The sequence below is a fragment of the Pezoporus flaviventris genome, unplaced genomic scaffold, assembly GCF_033815535.1.
Source record: "Pezoporus flaviventris isolate CSIRO_AGI_PZ_B2104156 unplaced genomic scaffold, CSIRO_AGI_Pfla_v1 ptg000078l, whole genome shotgun sequence".
Taxonomy (NCBI): Eukaryota; Metazoa; Chordata; class Aves; order Psittaciformes; family Psittacidae; genus Pezoporus; species Pezoporus flaviventris.
In genome coordinates, this window is record NW_026892626.1 from 18,352,292 (window position 1) to 18,374,142 (window position 21,851).

The following is a 21,851-nucleotide window of genomic DNA, read 5'->3' on the forward strand; positions in this document are numbered from 1 at the left end:
ACCTCATGTCCCTCCTTTCTCTGCCCTTCTCCCATGAACTGAGTGAGCACAGCAGCCAGTGAGTTACCAGCTTTCCTGAGGAAAAGGAGATGTTCTCTCTTGGCAGTTCAAAGCTGCTTGGCTCCAGTTCCGTGAAAGGTCTGGTTTTGACGGATCATTTGCTAATGGAAAAAAAGGGTTTGGAGAAATTCCTGCAAAACTCCAGTGATGACTAATGCTCAGGTCATTTTGCACAAACGTGTAATTCATTTTTCTGTGGTTCGTGAGCCCCTTTGAGGAATAGATAAGTGTTTTAGCCAGATAAACTGTTAGCTTGTGTCTACATTTCTTTCCAGGAACTGAGCATAGAATGTGGATTGAGCAATAGGATCCGAGCAATCAGCCAGATCTGTGAAGTGGTGAAAACCAAAAAGATTGAGGAGGTAAGTTTCTGCAGTGGTCAGTGAATAATGCAAGGATGATGCTCGAAACCTATCATGAGAGGCACCTGGAGTTTCAAGTGGCTTTTAAAACTGATAATCCCACAAGCTGTTTTGTGCTGCCCAGACCTACAAAAGGACGTTAGTGCTGTCCAGCCTATCAGCTGTGGAGCAGAGAGGACACAGCTGATGGGCTTCCTGAGCTCAGTGCTGTGGATGTTCAGGCCTGTTCAGGATGGTTCAGGGGAGATGATGTTCAGAGGTGTTTGCTACTTCCTTCTCTCTTGTTAATAAGCGGCTTCAAATTGGTTTTGAACTCATCTTGTGTTGGGGTGGAGGTTTCTGCACCAATGCTTACACTGAAGTAAGTGTGTGGATGAAGAACTTCCGTTACAGGGGTGCAAGTTGTCGTGTAGGATGGGATTTGGTGTCTCTTGTGGTTCATCAGGTGAGAGTGTCCCTCAGAAAAGACAACTCCAGACATGAAATCCCTGAAGATCTTGTTCATAACTTGCCGTAATTAATGACTGACCTACTGGGTAAAGATCCCAGAAGAAGCCTAACCTTCCTACTGCTGCCTGTGTCCTGTGTTTGCTTGCAGCATGCAGTGGAAGCCATATGGAAAGTGGTAGCTGATATGCTCCAGCCAGAGCGCCCCGCTGAAGCCAGACACGCTGTTCTTCATCTGCTGAAGTCAATTGTTCAAGGCCAGGTGAAAACAAACAAACTACAGAAGGAACACCGCACTTACACTGGGGTTTGTGCAGAGGATGGACGTGAGAAATGCTGGGTGGCTCTTTTCTACAACTTTCCTCTTTCCTCACGCTGGTTGTGCCTCGTAAATGGGCAGAGGAAGTGTTTTAATTTCAGCCGCGGTTTGACCTCATAGCAAAACTTCATCCATTTCACAGAAAACTTTTCAGGTTTGGGGCAGTGCTCTTGAAAAAGAAGAAATACTTCGGGTTATGTTCAGCGTAGTACAGCAAATTATCTGGTCTGTACCCAGACCCATCAGTCCTAGGCTGCAGCTGGTTTTGATGTTTCAGCATGTCAAGTATGCAGCAAGTTCTTTATGAGATACTTCTTAGTCTGGCCAAGTTAAGCATACTACAGATTCTTCTGATTTCACAGTGGGCTGTACAAACTCTATCAGACCAAAGTTCTAGTTTTCAGTAGTCTGAAAAAGCAGTGATGGATGCTTACAGAAAGAACAGGCATGGATTCTGGTTTGTGGCCTTATTCTTCTTCATGCTCTGCTGGCAGAGCTGTCAGTTGCTGTTTCCGTGGAATACTTTGTGTATTGGATGCTGCCTCTGTGTTGCTGGGCAAAATGCCTCCAGCCCTGAGTGCTGAGATAACAAATTGAGAAGACCTGAGCCATTGTCAGTAGCCAGTACTGGAGGTACTTCCAGGAGACTTTCGTAGCCTGTAGGAAGATGAAATAGTTTCAAGCATGAAGGTTACTGTTACAGACTTTAATAAGGCTTTAATTGTCTTTTTCCATTAGTGACACTGTTATCTGTCTCCCTACCCCCTTTTTCTTAAGGGTGAGAGATTAGGGATCCTCAGAGCACACTTTTTTAAGGTTATTAAGGATTATCCCTCCAATGAAGATCTGCATGAACGGCTCGAAGTGTTCAAGGCTCTGACAGAGAATGGACGCTACATCACCTACCTAGAAGAAGAGTTAGGTGAGTATTGTCTCTGCCCCTCTTCAGTTTTGTGGGAGGAAGTCAAGGGACAGGCATCCTATGACAAGATAAAAAGGCAGAGATAGCTCTCCTGGGTAGAAAGTGTGTTGTAATGTTTTGTTTCCCTTCTTTAGCTGACTTTGTGCTGCAGTGGATGGATGTGGGTTTGTCTTCTGAGTTCCTTCTGGTTTTAGTGAACCTGGTGAAATTCAATAGCTGCTATCTGGAAGACTACGTAGCTGACATGGTGCAGTAAGTGTTCTTTTTTTAACTTCTACCTGCTTCTTCTTGGTAAATTACAGGAGAAAGCTGCAGATCAATACCTGGATAAGTGGAATCTTTTTCATCCCATCTGGATCTATTTAATTCCAGGTCACACCTGGCATTTCTGCCAAATTTTTGATTCTCAGTTGTTGCAATGTTCAGATCTATTTTAGTTTAACTTCATGTGCTTTTCCCATTTCATGAGGTGGATCTGATTGCATTACCTAGTCCCACAAATGGTCTCTGCTGTTGTATTCATCTAGGCATACTGTACTGCATTTAAATGCAACTTTAACTTAGGAGAAGAGGTCGTAGTGTTGAACAGGAGTTTGGTGTCTCTGGAAGTGTTATCAACAGTGCCACAGTAAGGGGAATGATGAGTCAAATAACATACCAATTTACTTGTCTCTTTTGGCTCTTTGTAATTTGCCTAAAATCATATAAATCAATCAGTTATAATTATGGTGTTTTTTTCCTAACAGCAAGATATGCCTTTTGTGCATTCAGACTTCGTCATCCGTGGACATAGAGGTCAGTAATTTGAATCTCTTGTAGTCCTTTAGAATTCTTTATAACTTTCACAAACTCAGACCATTAAACTCTCCTTGCAGTTTAGTCTCATCTTACAAGAGAACTAATACAATGCTATGAAGTATTTGTAAGCCATTGGATCTCGTATACCAATAATCATTTTACTCTAAAACAGAGCATTGCTAAATTTAATAAGTGTATCAAACTTTCAACAGAGCTTTTTATGGTTTACTTTCCATCTTGCAATGGTTAAAGGCCAAAGCAAAAGACATATTTGTATCCCTTTTGACTCCCAGATTTCCTGGGTCGGCCAGGTTAGCGTTTGACCTCCTTTATTCATACAGAAGTGTATAACCATTTGGTTTTTCTCCTTCCCAAAGATTTCCTTGCAAGTCCTGGATGCAGTTGTGTGCTATAATTGCCTGCCATCAGAGAACCTGCCAGTATTTATCATCACTTTGTGCCGTACCATCAATGTGAAGGAGCTCTGTGAGCCGTGCTGGAAGGTCAGAGCTTCCTTGTAGTCTTGGTTTTTAATGAGTTCACTCTTTTGGCCGTGTAGACAAAGTGTTGGATGTGCTTGTGCACATCTGCCATAAACTTCAGTTTGGTCTTAAGAGTAGAAGAAAACCTGTTTCAAGTGTTAAGAGATCAGCATGTTGTTCGTGTAAGTCTGTTATGTCCATGGAGTTTACCCATAGTTTCCTCTCACCTGATGTGATAGGCTTCTGTTGTGGGATGGTATCATGGTTTACACATTAGCTTGCCCTAACAGGGCATGATCAGGCAGCCAGCTGCATATTTAGGCTAAAGAGTGTTTTAACACTTGGATATTTAAATGTTTTCTTTGAATTTGCAGCTTATGCGCAACCTTTTGGGAACTCATTTGGGACACAGTGCCATCTACAACATGTGCAGGATCATGGAAGACAGGTAAAGCAGGTGTATCTAACAAACCCCAAGGAATTCAGTAGAGGTCCTGTCGAGATAGATGGGGTGTCACTGACCTCAGTAGAACAAGCTGAAGGTTTTGGTGCTTAGAAATTAATTTCCTTCCTCGTTATGATGCTGAAGTGCTTGTGTTATTGACTTTCCTGAATTTAATTTTGCTTTGTTTAATGCTGTACTAAATGATTTTCATGTTTGTAAATTGCTGTGCAAAGCTCTGATGTATAACAGACCTGAATTCCTGTAGTGACAGCGCATATTCCTGTTGACGCTTGTATGTTAAAATACTCCTTGCGTGTGAGACTTCCCTTCTGTCTGTCCTTAGGGCTTACATGGCAGATGCAGCGCTGCTGAGAGGAGCTGTGTTCTTTGTTGGGATGGCTCTGTGGGGTGCTCATCGCCTCAATTCACTCAAGAACTCCCCAACTTCAGTGCTGCCTTCGTTCCTCAAGGTAGGATGGGGGGAACTTTATTCAGACGTACATCTGGACCCATACAAAGTTTCTGATCACTGCTTCTTAACTGTTAACTGACTGAAATGCTTTGTGTTCCAGGCCATGACATGTCCCAATGCAGTTGTGTCTTATGAGATAGTTCTGTCCATAACACGTCTCATAAAGAAGTATGGGAAGGAGCTGCAAGCTGTAACGTGGGACATCCTCTTGGACATCATGGAGCGATTACTGCAGCAGCTGCAGGTGAGTGCTGAGCCTGTCTTGGTGTACTTCCAGTCAAAAGACCTTACCATAAATATTTTGGCAAATTGATCTCCTCTTTGTACACTCTAGAGAACTTTGAAGCTGAGTGAAGGTTGAGCCCAATTCTGTGCTTCTCAACTGAGTTTTCTGTTTGCATTTCAAAGCTAGCACTTTCTGGTAAGGTAGAAGTCTTTTAGGAATGCTTTTGTCTCTGTTTCAGAGTCTGGAGAGCCAAGAACTTAAGTCCATTGTACATGATCTTTTGACTACAGTAGAAGAACTCTGTGACCAGAATGAATTCCATGGCTCTGAAGAGAGGTTTTTTGAGCTAGTGGAAAGATGTGCTGATCAGAGACCAGTAAGACCTTGCATATTATTGTCTTCCTTTGTTGCCAGTTGAATCTGTTTTGTTACTTAGCACACTGGGGAGTCGTAAAATAGCAAGCGGCCAGAAAATCACAGCAAAGTCTTGTATGAGCCTTATTATTGGTGTGGGGGCTGGGGAGTGGATATATTGTATTTGCTTATACACTAAAAGAAAAAATTCTTGATCTCTCTGTGAAAGGAATCTTCTGTATTAAACTTGATAACCTACAGAGCTCAGTCCATTCATCCTGCCAAAGATGGCTGGATTCACAACCTGCAGATGTTAATGGAGAGATTCTTCAGGTATGAAATCATAACTTTGTGAGTACAAGCCACATTCAAATGTTTCTTGCTATGTTTCTATGTTAGATGATTTTGTTTTCTGAAGTTCTAATGTTAGCAAATGGCTGATAAGAAACATGGTAGATCCAGGGCAGAGCATGTGAAAGGATTTTGTTTAACGGAAGATAAACTTTCCACTGAGCTATTTATGATTCCTTTTTTTTCTCATTATGTCCATTGGATGGTGCTATTCCAGTTAGCTTAGGCAGTTATGTGTTCCATTCCACAGCACTTTGTAGTTCTGACACCAAACAAGACCTTCGTGTTCAGCATCAGGATTGCATATGGTTATCCGCTATTAAAGTTAATCTGGTTTTAAATTGGTGCTGCTGGAACTATTCTTGTGCTCTAAGATACCAGCATACAGCAGTAACAGACTTCTGTCTCATCTGTGAAATGCTGCCAAAGAGCAGCTCTTCCTTAGTGCCGTATGTGTGGCTTTAAATTTGCTCACCAGAGCACTTACTCTTCTTCCATGTGCTTCCTAGCTTGGACTGGAATGGGAAAATAGCAGTTACAGGTCTCCAGAAGTAGTAAAAGCTGAATTGGGATTCCAGGTTCGATTCTTGAATCTGATTTCATATGTAGAGATGTTAACTGAAGGCTCAGATGATTTCTAACTGTTACTGTGCTAACTCTTAGGAAGTTTCTTAGTCTAGTTTTACCTTCCTTTTATCTTCTCCCCGCTTCCCTAAATATCAGCAGCTGTATTTTATTCATCTTGAACTTGTTCTTCCCATTCTAGGAACGAAAGTCGTAGTGCTGTTCGGATTAAAGTTCTGGATGTCTTGTCCTTTGTCCTGAGTATTAACAGGCAGTTCTATGAGGTGTGTGTTTGTCTGTTTCTGATGATCAGATGTGGGATCCTCAGTGGGTGGGGAAGGCTTTGGTGAGGCAGAGATGCAGAATTTGTATAAAAGCTTTGTAAAAGGATGAGGTCTGGACATAATCTGACATGAGCAGATTGATTTGTCTTGGTGCTTGCAGTTTAATTGCGATCTAAGATAGAAGCTGTCTGAGAGAGATGTTAAGATGCTTTTCAGCTCTGGGGATGTCTTCAGCTCTTTGAATGTACCCAGAGTGTCAGAGGACAGGAAGGAGCAGAGGTGCTGCTTGGATTCCCTCAAGATTTGTGAAAACATGATGCTGCTGCATGTTTCCTCTCTTTCTCAAAATACGCTATGCCTAGAAATCTCTTTCAACAATCTGTTTGAGCCTGGGCTATCAAGTCAGTGGGATAGATGAAAACCAAAGCATTGAAGTGCAGCAAAAGTCTTAAGTATTTGGAGGGGAGAGGAAAAATCAAGGAACCAAACAGTTGAGGAGTAAACCTGATATCAGTGTTCTTTTGTTTGTAATGATTTGTCTCTTGAACGTGCTGACTGAACAGCAGATAGCAAAGGCTTATTAAGGCGTGTCCTCTTGCAGGAGGAGCTGATAAACTTGGTTGTGATCTCTCAGCTGGCTCACATTCCAGAGGATAAAGACCATCAGGTCCGAAAACTGGCCACTCAGCTACTTGTAGACCTGGCTGAAGGCTGCAACACACATCACTTCAACAGCTTGCTTGATATCATAGAAAAGGTGAGGCAGAGCTTTTCCAGTTGTCAGTAGCATCACCACACCTTTTGTCATATCCTCTTACTGTGGCTGAGGAGACTAACCCGTGACTGTTACCAGTTGTGTGGCTGAGCAGGATATTGTAAAACTGGTGGATTTTGGAGGATGCAGGTCTAAAGTGCAGAGCTTTAGCAACGCACATTTAAGCTACCTGAAAGGGCTTGCAGATTTCCAGCAAGGATGACTTCCTGTGGTCCTTCCTGACCTTCCAGGATGGAAATCAAGGAAGGGTTTGTCACAGATTTAAACAATGTATTGCTTTTCTTTTCAAAAGGTGGCTGCACATTCTCTCTCATCTCCTTCTGAACTGGAAGAGAGGGACTTGCTGTCATATTCAGCTTCTTTGGAGGATGTCAAGACAGCAGTTCTTGGACTCCTGATAATTCTTCAGGTAAATGCTGCAGAGCATTAAACATGTCTTCTTCAGAGCAGTCTTCTGCTGGACTTGGCTTTTTAGATAACTACTTTCCCACTGTTAAATATTTTGCCTTTTGTTTCACCCACATAATACTTTAACTCTTGGTTTGGTCATTCCTTTTGCTTTTGGGTACTGTGTCACTGTTTGCTAAATGTTTCATTTGCTTAATTTCCCTTGTACAGTGACTGTGAGCACATTTCCATGTGCAGAGGGTAGATGTGTTCATAAACTAGCAGAAAGGGAGTGGTTCATAACCTTGAATAGATGCGTTGTGTTTGGGTAGAGTGTTCTGAGATACGGTTAAGCAGTTGTGAAGAGCTGGTTGTCCCAGCCAGCGCCCTTCTGGAGTTGGGCAGAGTTGCTCTGGAGCCTCTGCAGAAGTTCTGCTTGGAGCCATCTGTTCAGCTTGCTTTCAGGAGCAATTTTTTGCTGTGTTGTTCTTGAATTCTTAGTGCAAATACACATTTATAGAATAGAATAGTTAGAGTTGGACAGGACCTTAAACACCATCTACTTCCAGTCCCTCTGCCACAGGCAGGGAACATTTCTGAATGGAAGCATGAGCCTGCCTTTTGATTTGTGTTTCTGCTCCCCTCTAGACTAAACTCTACAGCTTACCCTCCAGCCACGCAATGCGGGTGTATGAGATGCTGATCCACCATGTCCAGCGCCACTATATATATGCATACAGCCTTGCTGTTGCTAGCAGCATCAGATTGCAGGTATGAGAGGTAACTTGTGCTTTCAGGTCAAGAGCTGCATGTTCCTGCTGCAATTTGTGGGAGGCAGGTGGGAATGTGTGCTCTAGAGCTTGCCAGAAGTAGAATGAAGTGTTTCTTGGCTAATAAAAGTATGTATATGTACTGTAACACCAGAATTGATGCCTCCTACAGACCTAGCCACACATCTATTAAAGACCTCTTTGTACTTGCAAAAGTATCACATGGGGAGGTGGGAGAGTATTCCATGGGTTTGGGGTTTGAGTGATTCCAATGTCTTCTCTGTTACAGGTATTTGATTTCCTGCTGATGCTTCGAGCTGACTCCCTCCACCGCCTTGGTCTTTCCAACAAGGATGGGGCAGTGAGGTTCAGCCCTTACTGTCTGTGTGATTTTGTGTAGGTTTCTCATTGCATTAAGCAAAAGCTGTTTTCCAAACTATTTGATACTTTTGCATGGGCTTAATGGTCCATCTACAATCCACAGTTTTTCTAATTCTTCCCAATCCTGATGTATCAGCCCGTACACAGTTTATAGTTACAGCCTAGGATTGTCTCAGTAACTCATCAGTGAATTATTCTTACAAATCAGTTACCTACAGAGCTCTCAACGAGATGTGAATTTTCTGTTCCTGCTCACAAAACTTCACCAAAACGTTTGCAGTTTCCCTCCTCAAACCAGTTTTCACATTGAGGTTTGCTTCAGTGATCTGTATGAATCTGTCTGATTTTAGTGCTATAGCTTGGTCTGAAACACTTTGGGTAACATGCCCCAAAAGAGATCTTTCTGAATTTGCTATGGGTCTGGGTGGAAATATCCTTAACCTGACCAAACTGACTCATTGCTGTCTGTCTACTGTCAGTCCTGTGGTTTTTAATTGAAAATGCAGTTTATAGTGTTGTTTGGTCATTAAACTGGCTACCAGATAGGGTAGCACTGGAGGTCACATGAATAATAGGCTGTTCCGATCTTGATTTGACATTACATGCATTTTACATGTTTTGTTCTCCTTTTCCATGTTGTAGAGAAGCAGAGAAGAGGACTTCTGAGAAGAAGCCTACTGGTACGCTCTCTCCGCCTTCCGGAAGCCCCAGTGTGCCTTCCCAAAACACCACCATTCGTATCGGGCATCTGCCTTACTCCATGGTCTTTGGCGTCCTTCTGCAGTGTTTGAAGCAAGTATGTCCACTTTTAATATCACAATTCATATGAACTGTGTCCATTTAAACCAGCTGGCTAGAGAATTCTATCCCGGAGTATCTAAATAACACCTGGAAAGCAATATGTAAATCCTCCTTGGGCAGAATCTGTGTGTAATCATATAGCTTTACAACCAGCAGTGGGAGCACTAGTTCAGATCTTCAGAAACTAAGCAAAGCTTTCATGGCACTCTGCTTCAGAGCAGACAAGGGCAAAAAGTGTGTGTTATCAAAGATCAAATGAGTCCTCTTGTTTCTGAAAGGACATTTGAAACTAAAACCCTCCTACTGCAAGTTTTGGAAGCATTTTGAGGACTGGTAAGTATTCCAGTTGCTTGTAAACTGTAAATATAAATTGTTCATTAGTGCTGTATTGGCCTTAGTTATATGCTGAGGTTGTCTTGCTCTGGAAGTTAACTTGTGCTAATGGCTGGGAGAACTGATTTCCGGCTCTGTCTTTTTGAGCTCAGGCAGATCTGGGTACAAGTTGCCTTCCAGTTTGTGGTGCCAGTATTGCACCTAGAGCTGGATGACAGACAGGAAGTAACTTGACAGCTAAATGCCACCTCTTTTTATATAGCTATCATGGCAAGACATAACATCTGCCTGAGAAATGGCAGAGGATTGGTCTTGCTTTCAAACTGAACTGAAATCGTACCAAAATTTTCCACCTTAATTTCTTCTTTCTTTCCAGGAGACAGACTGGAAGGTGTTGAAGTTGGTCCTCAACAAATTACCTGAATCCCTCCGTTATAAAGTGCTATTTTTAACCTCCCCTTGTAACATAGACCTTCTGGCCTCTGCACTGAGCTACATGGTAATGCCATGCACCCTACTGATGTACAGTCACCAGATCCTTAGTTTGCTTGAGAGCTGGTTAGAGTTGATTGGGGTTTTGGTTTGTTTTTCCCATTCAGTCTAATACGTTTAAGATGCTGTTTGTCAATCCTCACTCACCTTCCCTCTTTGTGAGGGCTGCTTTAGGTACAGAAGTAGGTAATAATGAGTGTTCTTTCTCTTTGTACTTATGTAGACATGTAAAAGGGGAGCTATAGGCAGTGCATATCTGTTGTCTTTTAGAGTGTGTATTTAGTGTGAGGCATTCTAACTTACTGTGTGATCTGTCAGCTCACAGACAAAAAGACTACTGACAGGCTCCATGGTACCCCAGAAGGCTTTTCTCGCACGGATTTGCATCTGGCTGTTGTTCCAGTACTGACAGCATTAATATCTTACCATAATTATCTGGACAAAGCTAAACAGGTAGGGGGGAAGTAAGAGGGTGAGGGGGGACAGGGCAAAATCATGTATAATAGAGCATTTTCTCATACATGCTGGTTAGGAGACTTAAGTGCAAGGTAACGCCCTCTTGCAGGTTGCTGGGTGACTTCACCATCTGCTGGAAGAACCCGCTGAACATAAAAATGCTGTTTAATCAGAAACTGAGTTATTTAACTTCTAAAATACTGACTTGATTAAAGTCCCATCTTAAGATTTTAGCCTGGAATATATGCAGCATTATGTAGGGTTCTGTGTCAGTGCATTTTGGATTTGAATTCATGCGCACCATACAGGCCTTGTGGTATGATACATGGCAAGCCATTCTGAAATGCTGTCTGAAGCCAGGAGATGGTTACTCAGGGGTTTTCTCTTCTCCTGTATCATGGCTTTTCTTTCTCTTTTACTCTTGTAGCGTGAAATAGTGTATTGCCTGGAACACGGTCTCATTTACCGCTGCGCAAACCAGTGCGTTGTGGCACTCTCTGTCTGTAGTGTCGAGATGCCCGACATCATCATAAAGGCACTTCCTGTCTTAATAGTCAAATTAACCCACATTTCTGCTACAGCCAACATGGCAATCCCCCTCTTGGAATTTCTTTCAAGTGAGTTGTAATGTTCTTGTACTTTTGACCTCCTATAGTTGTGTTGTTTGCGCTGAGTACGGGCGTTTTGATTGTGTCAGTCATATGGAATGCATTGTAAGGGTTTCTTGGCTTTTCATGATGCCTTTGCACCATCTTCAACATAAAAATGTTTGATCATCTCTTGCTTGTTCCTGGTTTTCTATTTAAAGCACTGGCACACACTAGAGGGTCGTGCTTTGTGTAGTACAGCCATGCAGTGATTGGAAATGCGAAAGTGCTTTCTCCACCTTGTTGCTTATAACTTAAACAGCATGAAATTATAACTCGATTTTAACTTCCCTATCAGCTGATGGTTTGAAAGAAACAAGCCAATTCAAATTAAGCTGAACTGTGGTATTGAATAGTTTGTGTTCAGGCCTCACCCATGTTGGTTTCCTTCTTGATCTATTCCAGCTCTAGCCAGGCTGCCTCACCTCTATAGGAACTTCGCAGCAGAGCAGTATGCCAGTGTGTTCGCCATCTCCCTACCATACACAAACCCTTCTAAGTAAGTAAAATTAAGAGAATGAGGCATGCTTTATTTGTAGTACTTGGGTCAAGGTTATTTATTGGATATTGCTCATTCTGGTATCTCCAGGCTTTTTCTGAAGAAGGGGCATACTCACCTTGGGTGAAATACTTGTTTTTCTCCAACAGAACTTTTGAGGGTTTTGTCTTTATGCTTACAGTTTCTCAGCTTGAAAAACCCTTCTGTTCAGTGGTGGAATGGCATCATAATGCAGCATTAAACTCTGTGGCTATCTCTGTGCTGTTTTAGGTTTAACCAGTACATCGTTTGTCTGGCCCATCATGTGATAGCGATGTGGTTCATCCGGTGTCGCCTTCCCTTCCGAAAGGACTTTGTCCCCTTTATTACAAAGGTAATGGACACTACTGATTCAAACAGTATCTAATACAAATTATGCTGTTCTAATAAAAATAATGGTTTGAGGAGATTAAAGGTTCTCTTTGAAGCTAGGAAACTTCACACAATCATAGAACCGTTTGGGTTGGAAGGGACCTTAAAGCTTATCCAGTTCCAGCCCCCTGCCACAGGCAGGAACACCTTCCACTAGAGCAGCTTGCTCCAAGCCCCTGTGTCCAACCTGGCCTTGAACACTGCCGGGGATGAGGCAGCCACAGCTTCTCTGGGCACCCTGTGCCAACGCCTCAGCTCAGCATCTTTTTTTATAGCTGACTATGAGTTCTGCATCACTGCAGTCTTCCAGCTGCTCGTCCTGCCCATTCTGACTCTGACCTGTTTGTCTCTGTCGGCAGGGTTTGCGCTCAAACGTCCTCCTCTCCTTTGATGACACACCTGAGAAGGACAGTTTCAGGGCTCGCAGTACAAGCCTGAACGAGAGGCCAAAAAGGTAAATTATATTTGACTCCAGAAGGGTCTTGTGTTCCCTGTTCTAGTCCTCACACCCTTCCCTGTGTTTTCTGAAGGAGGCTGGGTCTAGTCATCCAAAATCTGACAGTGCATTTAAGCAAGCAAAGTAAACCTCTTTAGGTCAGGGGATTGGGAAAAGACAAACATAGGTTGGTAAGAAGCTGGAATCAAAGCAAGCTGACAGTCTGCTAGTCCGTAAGAGGGCATCGCTGGCTGTTCTGTAAACCTTTGCAGGAAGGTGTAAGGCTTTTTGGTGTTAATTTTTGAAAACCAACAGTTCTTTCAGGTTGATGTGTGTCAGTACAGCGCTACCAGGAGTAATAGAATACCTGTTCATAGTGCTGACTGCTTTTGATGCTTGAACTCTAACCACTACTTAAATGGTTGCCAGAGACATTACGATTAGCAGCCTGTGTAAATGGAGAGAGCCAGTGCTGTGTTTTCCCATAGTGTTATCTGTCAAGTGTTTTGGGTGGCAGACAGCTGCCTTCTGTGTATCTGGGTGTCCTGGTCCTTCTTTTGAATCTCAAACCATTATGTCAGTTTGAAGCAAAGCTTCATGTCTTCAGAAGTCAGAACGTATCTTAACCAGCAATCTTTGAAAGTAACATTTGCCAGGATAGGAGAATAGTGCTTGTCAGGCATTCAGGGTTTCTCTAATGTCCTTTTTACCTGGAGGGCTTGCCTAAATTGGTTCACTTAACTTGCTTCAGTGTTAACGTGCATAAGCATACAGTGGCATTTGCACCCTGGGGAAAGTGCCTCTACTTTAACTGCAAGGCTCAAGGAGTATCTTGCAATGAAGAAACACCATCCCTGCCCTAATGCTATAGCTGTAAACCCTGTTTTGTGTTTCATCTCTCCCATCTTCTCCTCTTTCATTCAGAAACTTGGAAGAGAAGCCTTTTGACACTCGTCTCTTAAATTAAAATTTCAACTAATCTTTTTTTTTTTCCTTTTTTTCCCCCAAAACCTGTTAAATTTACCAGGTTGGAATACTACTGTATCTAAAGGCTTTTGCTAATGCTGCTGGATCACTTCCCACAGAAATCTCTGCTAAGGAGTGTGGGCTGTACCCAGGCAGCAACCTGAAATACCAGAACTGCTGATGCCACTGCCTCTGGGGCTGGCTGAACTTGGATTGTGTCCAAGAGAGAGGAAATGGCTTGAAGCAGATACCTGTTTCCTTGCTTGTGAAGCTGGTGTGCTTGATTTCACTCCTTAAGCCCAAAGAATAAGTATTTCAGTGCCCTGGTTGAGGTGCTGGGTGTTGCAGGAGATCCAAGATCCCAACGGTTCCCAATGATGTTGGTGTAGTGATTATAGCAGGGTATGAGCCTGTGCTTTCTGCAGTCACATCTCCAGCTGTGGCCAAAAGTGATCTCTCAGAGGTCATTGGAAGGCCAAATAAATTCTGATCCCTCCAGGTGGCCACCTGAAAGGTAACAATTCACTGAAGGGAACAGCAAATAAATCATGTTGAGAAAGAGCCAGAAGGGTTAAATGAGTATCTGCATTTCACATATGGGGATGTGAACTGCTGAACCAGCTGGGAGATCCAAATTAGTACTCAGGCAGGCATGCATCTCAGCTGTGCTAATTAAAGTGCCTCTTAGGTGTTAATTGCTGTCATCTCCCACATGTGGTTGGCACCTGATGGCGTAAAGGCTTATCTTTCTGTTCCAGTTCAAAGTCAAGTGGGTTACCTTGAGCCGCCTGAAATAAGATAGCTTGTTGGACAGAAAAGCATCCCACAGTCAGCAACAGCAAGAGGATTTTTGTCCTCTTGCCCTTTGATCTGTGCAGTTGTGTATAGATGGGCTGAGTCTCCCCTTGTGTCTGACTGGTCCTGGGTGTTGTGTGATTCAGGGTAGAAGCTCAGATTTGGGCCAGGCCTAACAGAGGTAGAAATAGCTGGTCTCCTTGTATTGGTAAAAGCATTTTAGGATGAGGTCTCTGGAAGTAATCAGGTTTTTAGCTGTGCTGAAGCAGTGAGTTGTGGCAACATGAGGTGGTTGAGCTGCACAAAACTCAGACTTCACACGTTGGTGCCTAACCAGCCTTCAGGTGCTCCTGCCTTTGTTTAACAGCGCAGTATTCCAACTGTCATTTCAATCAGTTTGGTTTTTGTTTTAACTTGTACTAATTTCATTTGTTTCGCAGCACATTTAAAACCTTGGTTTCAGAATTGTGGTTTTGTCTTTTTAATGCTTTCAGCGCTGCTTGTTTGTACAATTTAATTTGTGTTTTCCTTTTTTTGGCATTTGTTTGATTTTCCATCACCCTCCGGGATCCCCCAATATTGACCCTGTGACCTGTGACTTTTCAACCTACATCCCTACAATGATTTCCTCCCTTCCTGTGACCTCTTTTGGGGCTTGGTGCTTCTCCACCTAGTAGTTTAAGACTAGCCAAAAATGCAAAGCAAGGCTTGAATAACTCTCCTCCAGTGAAAGAGCTGAAAGAATCCTCTGCAGTTGATGCCTTCCGATCCCGCAGCATCAGTGTGTCTGAACATGTGGTCCGCAGGTAGAGGCACTTTAAATGGGGAGAATCCAAGAGCATCTCAGCACTTGGAAATTTTACTGCAAGGGAGGGTGGATTTGCATGTGGGATGCTTGCATGACGTTGGTATGCGATAAAAAACTGGCCTTAGCTACAGACAAAGGTTTTGGTGTCATGGATATCCCATGGCTTCCCAATGCTGGCTAAGGGCTTGTGGCATCATACCCTGTGCTCTGTATGGTGACTTTGCCCTATTCTCTGATGCTTTAGCAAATTTCTCTTTTCAAAGTAGAGACGGTGAAGGGGGGAAAACCAAACCAACAAAACACCAAAGGAATAAGAAAGGAAAAAGGTTGCATTCTGTGCAAGTGAGAGTCCTGGTTAAAACTTCAGCCTTCTAAGCAGTGACTTGTACCAGGAGAGGCTTTTGATACTGTGCAAAGTTACATCCAGGCCCTCCTCCCAGACTAGGAGTAGTTCTGGCCTCAGTTTAGGATTTGTTCTTTGAGGCAATGGGAGCTGATGGAAATGTGATGCCATGAGATGTATGCTCAGCATGTACAAAACGACTGCTTTCATGACTAAAGCAAACAAGTTTCGATTCCAACCATTGATTTGCTCACATGAAAGATGAAACAGTTTGTTCTAGTTTTGAAAACGTTTTCCTGGATCACTTCCCTTGAGTGTTAAACTGCTGCTGTAACACGTTGGTTTAAAATCTGAACCTGAAGATTTGTGCCTTCATCTCTAAGGGTGGCTGTCAGTGGGACTTTGCTTTCTGTGGTTTATATTTGACTAAACTGTATGGTGTTTGGGGGAAAGGCACTGAGTTGTGAGTATGATTCTGGCACATCATTCTCTTATATCCCCATTAATCTATTAGGTGTTTTCTTCTCTTGTATTTATATGGAAATGGTGACAACTGAAAGCTCATGTAATTACCCTTAATGATGCCAAAGAAGTTGCCACGTCATAAAAAATTTGGCTGTACCTCAGCTAAGCTTGTATTATGATGGCCTAAGGAGTTGTCTTTATGATATACTGCAGTTGTTACAGTTGCATTGCTAACTTGGCTGATCTGAAGGCAGAGCTGCTCTCTATTCCCATGCCAGTTTCCTGTTCAGAGTGCAATTTTTTTCTGTTTCAAGTTAAATCAGGTTTTACATCGCTGTTGAATTTGGAGGAAAAAAACCCAATACGTGAAAGGGGTGCAACAGAGAAAAAAGCAAACCACAGGATCATAAAGTGAAGTCTGGAGTGCCCTGATTGATGGCTCATGGGCAGCATTTTGCCTGGGGAACTGTGCAGGTCATGGGACGCTTGCCCTTACTATAGAGTAGTGAACTCAAAGCATGGTGCTGCCTCTTACTATTTGCTTGGTGCACTTGCCCATGGGCCACCAACATCAGAGAGCACTGGCTTGGCCAAGTCAGCTGGTGGACATTGAAACGTTTCTGAGTCTCTCAAGCTAAAATACACTTTCTGCAATGACAATCTGTGAAGCACAACATGAGGCCGATGCCAAACTGTTTGTATGATGCTCTGGGTTTAAGGTCTGGCCACCTCTCTGATCTGGCACATGCATGTATCTCAGGTCGTTCTGCATCACGCTGTCTTTCGGGTGACAGGGACAAGCATTTGGCAGTGTGATGTGTCAGTTGGAAACATTCTCTTCTAGTCGGATACAAACCTCCATCACCAGCTCAAGCCTGGGCTCTGCAGATGAAAACTCAATGGCTCAGGCTGATGACAACTTAAAGAATCTCCACCTGGAGCTCACAGAGACCTGTCTGGATATGATGGCTCGATACGTGTTTTCAAACTTCACTGCTGTGCCTAAGAGGTAGGGGCCAGTTTGGGACAATGGGAGAGATGGCTTTTGTTGAGGTTTATATTTCTCATTATTAGTGGAACATTGGATGTTCTGGCAGGCCCAGGCTCCAAAGCTGTTACTCGCAGATAAAATCTGACTTGGCTAAACATGAGGTTAGATGAGAGAAGTCCATTGGAGCCAACCAGCCTTTTCCTCAGCCTTGAACTCCAGAAGGAGATGCCTTGAAGGCACGCTGTCTGTGAGCAGTGCTTTGCTCCCTCTCCTTGCTGCAGAATCAGTCGTTGCTGCAGACCTGAGTGTCATGCCAGCTGGCTTCAAAGGGAGGGAATGGAATTTTCTTGCTAGCCCTTCCCAGAAGGAGACACAGAGCTCAGACAAGGCTTGTTCCCTTCTGCTCTGTGATGTGTCCAGGACTGAACTAAGCTGTTTTATAAGGTGTGTCCTGTAGTACTACTATCAATTGATATTAAATCCCTCATCCTGATGGATAACGTGTATGTGAACCACCAGAGGATACATTGAAAATGCTGTATAAAGAAGGAAAGCAGGCAGCACCTCCTGCACAGTAACATGAACTAAGCCATCTGTGTAGGCTCTGTTCTCTGTTGTCTTCATTACCAGTGTGTTTCCAGGTCTCCTGTGGGTGAGTTTCTGTTGGCGGGAGGAAGAACAAAGACATGGCTGGTTGGTAACAAGCTGGTGACCATCACTACAAGCGTTGGAACGGGGACAAGGTCCCTGCTTGGCCTAGACTCTGGAGAGCTCCAAAGTAGCACAGAATCAAGGTAATTTTCACTCCCATTTCTAGATGTTCCCACTTAACAAAATCTCTTAAAGCACTGATTTTCCTCTGATCAGAAGAGTCTTACTTGTCTAGCATGACTAATTCCTCTCTCAGTATCATCAACATCCTCTTTTTCCACAGCTCAGACCCTGTTTTGCAAGTGAGACAAACAAAAGAAGCTCCAGCAAAACTGGAATCTCAAGCTGGGCAGCAGGTTTGCAGAAGCTCTCGCAACAGAGTCCGATCCATGTCTGGTAAATTCCTGCCCTGGAGTCTTACTGCCATTTCTGGAGCTGTGTGATAGGCTTAAATGTCCAAGTGCCTACTAAAGAGAGCTGTGCCTAAACTAATTTGAGAGTCTGGACCTGTCTGGTATTTAATAGAGGGCAGGTAGCTCAGCTGTTGGCCTCAGGGGTGGTGCTGCTCCTCCTGCTTCCCTCTCCTTGCAGGAAAGCTTTGGGGATGGGTGAAGTGGGGAGCACTGGCAATGAGAATCACCTACGTTTATCTAACCTCCTGGTTTAGAAGAAACACATAGGAGGTTAAGTTTTCTTGGGTTCCTGTTGTGGTTTAAACCCAGCTGGCAATTAAGAACCAGTTTATAGCCTGAGCACTGTGTCCTGTGGTCTGGAATATCCCTGTGTCCAGCCAGGGTCAGCTGTCCTGGCTTCTTGTGCCCCAGACTCTTCACTGGCAGAGCATGAGAAGCTGAAAAGCCCTTGGCTTTAGGGTAAGCACTGCTCAGCAATAACTAAACCATCAATGTGTTATCAGCATTGCTCTCATCCTAAACCCAAAGCACAGCACTCTACCAGCTTCTAAAATTAACTCTATCCAGCCAAAACCAGGACAGTCCCCAGTATTGTGCATGCAGCTCCTGGAATAGCTTTAAGTTCTTACTACTAGTGAGATATTCTCAGTGCTAACTCAGCATGGCTCTCCCTTCTGTCTCATGTCTGTCTCACCAGGTGGTCATGCCTTACGTGTTGGTGCCTTAGACAGCTCGGCCTCCCATTTTCCCAGTGGTTCGGCTTCCCAAGGGACACAGGGTGCTGCTGCTCCTGCATCTCGCTCAGAGAAGACTAATCCTGCTGCACAGACACCTCTGCAGAAAGAAAAAGCAAACCTGGCTGCGTACGTCCCACTGCTGACACAGGGCTGGGCAGAAATCCTGGTGCGCAGACCCACAGGTATCTTCACCTGAGTGTGGAGTGAGCTCCTCTCACTCCAAACCAGAGCCTGAAGGAAAAGCTGTATTTAGTCACAAACAGATCTCTTCACTGTTTCCTGCCTCTTGAAACTAATACAGCTGATACTTGATTCTTTGAAACCACTTCTTCGTGGTTTTAATCTACAAAAGACCTGTGAAAAGATTGAAGCAAAGACTTCAATTTGTATATTAAGTACTGTTACAGAAACAGCCACGTAATATGACCCTACTTTGCATTTCCCATTTTCACAGGGACTTGTCTGTATCAGCTGAAAATTGCCTCCTGAGGAAATAACTGGCCTGGTATCATGAATTAAAATACCTGAGTGTTTTGGATGTCTTTTGGGAATCTGCTGTAGTAAGGAGGGTTTCTTGAAGGGCTTGGGGTGAAGTCCAGAGCACTTCCTTACTGAAAACAGAGCATTAATGAAGTGGTTCTCCAAACGCAGGAGAACCGAGAGCTTGGTCTGGTTTGGTTCTTACTTGCAAAATCCAACGCAGTTAGGGCTTTCTTTGATGTGAGCTGTAAACTTCCTGGAGCTGGGAGTTAACGCCCTTCCCTGATTCTCTCTTCCAGGTAACACGAGCTGGCTGATGAGTCTGGAGAACCCGCTCAGTCCCTTTTCTTCAGATATCAACAATATGCCCCTGCAAGAGCTCTCGAATGCACTCATGGCGGCAGAGCGATTTAAAGAGCACCGAGAAACAGCTCTGTATAAATCCCTCTCTGTCCCCTCCTCCAGCCTGGCCACTGGGACAACCAAACCATCGCTTCTCCAGCGCTCCAACACAGGTGAGAGATGTCAGGCCAGTAGCGTGCCCAGCATAGCTGTCCCTACCCTCTTTAAAGCGTGTTGAAGTTACTGCAGGGCTTTAGAACAGTAAAGTTGGTAGCAGGAGGAATAACACAGCAGTGAGAAAGGGAATTTGTTCTTGTCCCAGGTTTTCAGGGAAAAAATTCCCTTCCTCCTTGCTTGTGATGTTCCATCAGAAAAGTAGCTCTCTTTCTTGGAGCTTCTTTGGAGGAGTAATGTGTTTTTATGCTGTCTCCCAAATGAAAATGAACAAAGTCATTGACTTTTCCCCCTCTTCCACTTGTTTGGGGCTGATCTGGGCATCCCATGTGTGGATGGATCTTCCCATGCAGCGTTTCCATTTCCATTTGTCTTCAGTATTGGAGTTTGAGAGGGCACTGAGAGCTCTAGGTCCCTGGGAGAACCTACAGCATGAGAGAGCAGAATGCAGATCCTGTTGGCTGTGGATTTATTCACTTCTTTAAAGGAGCATTTAGCCTTAGGTGCAATTGAATCACTTGACTTTCTTTTGATGGTTTTAACACAGTGGCCAGGGCTGTATTGACTTTGGTGCTAGTTCACTTCCAGAAGAGCTGTTAATGCTGAGGTTAGTGTTGGCCCATAGCTGTGATTTTTAAAGCTGGATATAATCCCTGCCTCAGAGCTCTTATCAGCATCTAACACTGAGGCTCTTGGCACTGATAGCACTATCAAAACCAAGCAGTGGTAACAGCAGACAAGGCTTTTTAGGGGAGGTGCCATCAATGGTATGGATGGTTGGGAAATCTGGTAAAAAAGCTGGATTTTGGGGTTGTTTTAAACAGGGCAGGGTATGATTTTAGGATTTCAGGATGTGTAACCACAAAATTAGAATCAAAATCAAATTACTACCTTAAAAAAACCCAGCATTAAAATGCTTATCAATGAACACTTTTATTTGTGAACACTATGAATTTGTGGTGTGTAGGTGCTAACTGATGAGTTGACAGAAGCTCCCACCTCAGTGCCACTCCTGTGGCAACCTGAGAGCATCATTTTGGCTGCATTCTGGTTATCAAAACTTCAACAGGAGACTTGCCAGGGCTGGCTGGTCAATGGGTGTTTGGAAGAAGCATTGCTGTCAGACTGTCATGTGCATGTTGTTCTTCCTCTTTCGAGGTTAAAGCTATGGGAAGCGTATCCATATTGAGGGTTTAAAAAGGATCCTTTGCTGGAAGTGTGTAGCTCAGGAAAAGCTCAGGCTGGTTTCCTGCGTGTGCTGGGGCATCACCGAGGAGTTTTCTGTTTCTAAAACTCCCCCAGATGCATTCTTCAAAGGGAGCAGCTCCAGTCTGCATTGTTTGAATGTGTTTATGCCTCCTTATTCATGTTGAGACCTTGTACCCTTTAAAATATCCCTTTGGCATCTAGTGAGCTTATCCCAGCTTGTTCTTTCCTTTGTTTTTGTTTCTTCCTTTGTTTATTTTAAACTGGGCTCTTGGTTACATTTTAAACTCTGTGCTTTTTAATTTTTTACTTTTATTTTTTTGTTTCATATAGTCTCTCCTTCCTTTTGATGTAGCTGCTCACTTGATTTCCCTTTGCAGTGGCCTCTTTCTCTTCCATGTACCAGTCCAGTTGTCAAGGGAAGTTGCACAGGAGCATATCCTGGGCAGGTATATTTATATATCTTTAAGGAAACACAAAAAAAAGTTAAAAAGTACTGCCATAGAAGAACACCTCTGATTCATAGCAAATGTATCCCTCATACTTCATCCTCCCCTTCCATGTCTCCTGTCTGTCCCCAGTCTCATTACTCTCAACAAATGGGATCTTGACTAGCATGAAGAAGTCCAAGCCAGATCCAACATTTGCAAGTGCAGACAATTTCTTAAAGCAACTTGAGCTGTAGCTGGGGTGGGCTGGGAGTGGGAAATGAGCTGTCCAAATGTCACAGGAATTGAATTACTTATTTTCAGCTTCACTTGACGATTGGCTTTTGTGTTCTGCTAAATGGAAAAGCTCCCACTTCTGAGAATAGCATAATGTGCTGCAGGACAAGCTGCCCTGAAATGAAGTCCCATGCTACTCAGCCCACAGGAATCCATCAGAATTGGACACAGAAAAGATAAAAGGAGCTGATATATATATCTGATATACATATAAAGTTTGATGCTACAACAGATGCTGGTTAAACGCTCTTTAAATAAAAAATAGCAATACATTTCAGGTG

The 21,851-nt window shown here is 43.5% G+C and overlaps 1 protein-coding gene across 8 annotated transcripts in view; it reads left to right on the forward strand.

The window, feature by feature from the left end:
- TSC2 (TSC complex subunit 2) overlaps nucleotides 1-21,851 on the forward strand; it is an 81,965-nt gene that overhangs the window by 50,445 nt on the left and 9,669 nt on the right. For 2 of the 8 annotated variants that reach the window (XR_009746985.1, XM_061473928.1), the window contains exons 2-31: nucleotides 336-422; nucleotides 1,021-1,131; nucleotides 1,966-2,110; nucleotides 2,245-2,362; nucleotides 2,857-2,905; nucleotides 3,286-3,411; nucleotides 3,765-3,838; nucleotides 4,179-4,305; nucleotides 4,408-4,551; nucleotides 4,772-4,909; nucleotides 5,117-5,220; nucleotides 6,005-6,086; nucleotides 6,688-6,843; nucleotides 7,154-7,270; nucleotides 7,897-8,019; nucleotides 8,308-8,414; nucleotides 9,042-9,195; nucleotides 9,910-10,032; nucleotides 10,344-10,478; nucleotides 10,909-11,098; nucleotides 11,534-11,627; nucleotides 11,898-12,000; nucleotides 12,398-12,492; nucleotides 14,910-15,041; nucleotides 16,696-16,860; nucleotides 17,484-17,636; nucleotides 17,777-17,889; nucleotides 18,604-18,825; nucleotides 19,423-19,638; nucleotides 21,226-21,294. Coding sequence is in view for 7 of the 8 variants with exons in the window: in XM_061473928.1 (XP_061329912.1) it covers nucleotides 336-422; nucleotides 1,021-1,131; nucleotides 1,966-2,110; nucleotides 2,245-2,362; nucleotides 2,857-2,905; nucleotides 3,286-3,411; nucleotides 3,765-3,838; nucleotides 4,179-4,305; nucleotides 4,408-4,551; nucleotides 4,772-4,909; nucleotides 5,117-5,220; nucleotides 6,005-6,086; nucleotides 6,688-6,843; nucleotides 7,154-7,270; nucleotides 7,897-8,019; nucleotides 8,308-8,414; nucleotides 9,042-9,195; nucleotides 9,910-10,032; nucleotides 10,344-10,478; nucleotides 10,909-11,098; nucleotides 11,534-11,627; nucleotides 11,898-12,000; nucleotides 12,398-12,492; nucleotides 14,910-15,041; nucleotides 16,696-16,860; nucleotides 17,484-17,636; nucleotides 17,777-17,889; nucleotides 18,604-18,825; nucleotides 19,423-19,638; nucleotides 21,226-21,294 (3,772 nt within the window). In the remaining variant the exon portion in view is untranslated. The remainder of the gene's footprint in view (nucleotides 1-335; nucleotides 423-1,020; nucleotides 1,132-1,965; nucleotides 2,111-2,244; nucleotides 2,363-2,856; nucleotides 2,906-3,285; nucleotides 3,412-3,764; nucleotides 3,839-4,178; nucleotides 4,306-4,407; nucleotides 4,552-4,771; nucleotides 4,910-5,116; nucleotides 5,221-6,004; nucleotides 6,087-6,687; nucleotides 6,844-7,153; nucleotides 7,271-7,896; nucleotides 8,020-8,307; nucleotides 8,415-9,041; nucleotides 9,196-9,909; nucleotides 10,033-10,343; nucleotides 10,479-10,908; nucleotides 11,099-11,533; nucleotides 11,628-11,897; nucleotides 12,001-12,397; nucleotides 12,493-14,909; nucleotides 15,042-16,695; nucleotides 16,861-17,483; nucleotides 17,637-17,776; nucleotides 17,890-18,603; nucleotides 18,826-19,422; nucleotides 19,639-21,225; nucleotides 21,295-21,851) is intronic. The other 6 variants (XM_061473929.1, XM_061473930.1, XM_061473931.1 and 3 more) reach the window with 6 other exon arrangements.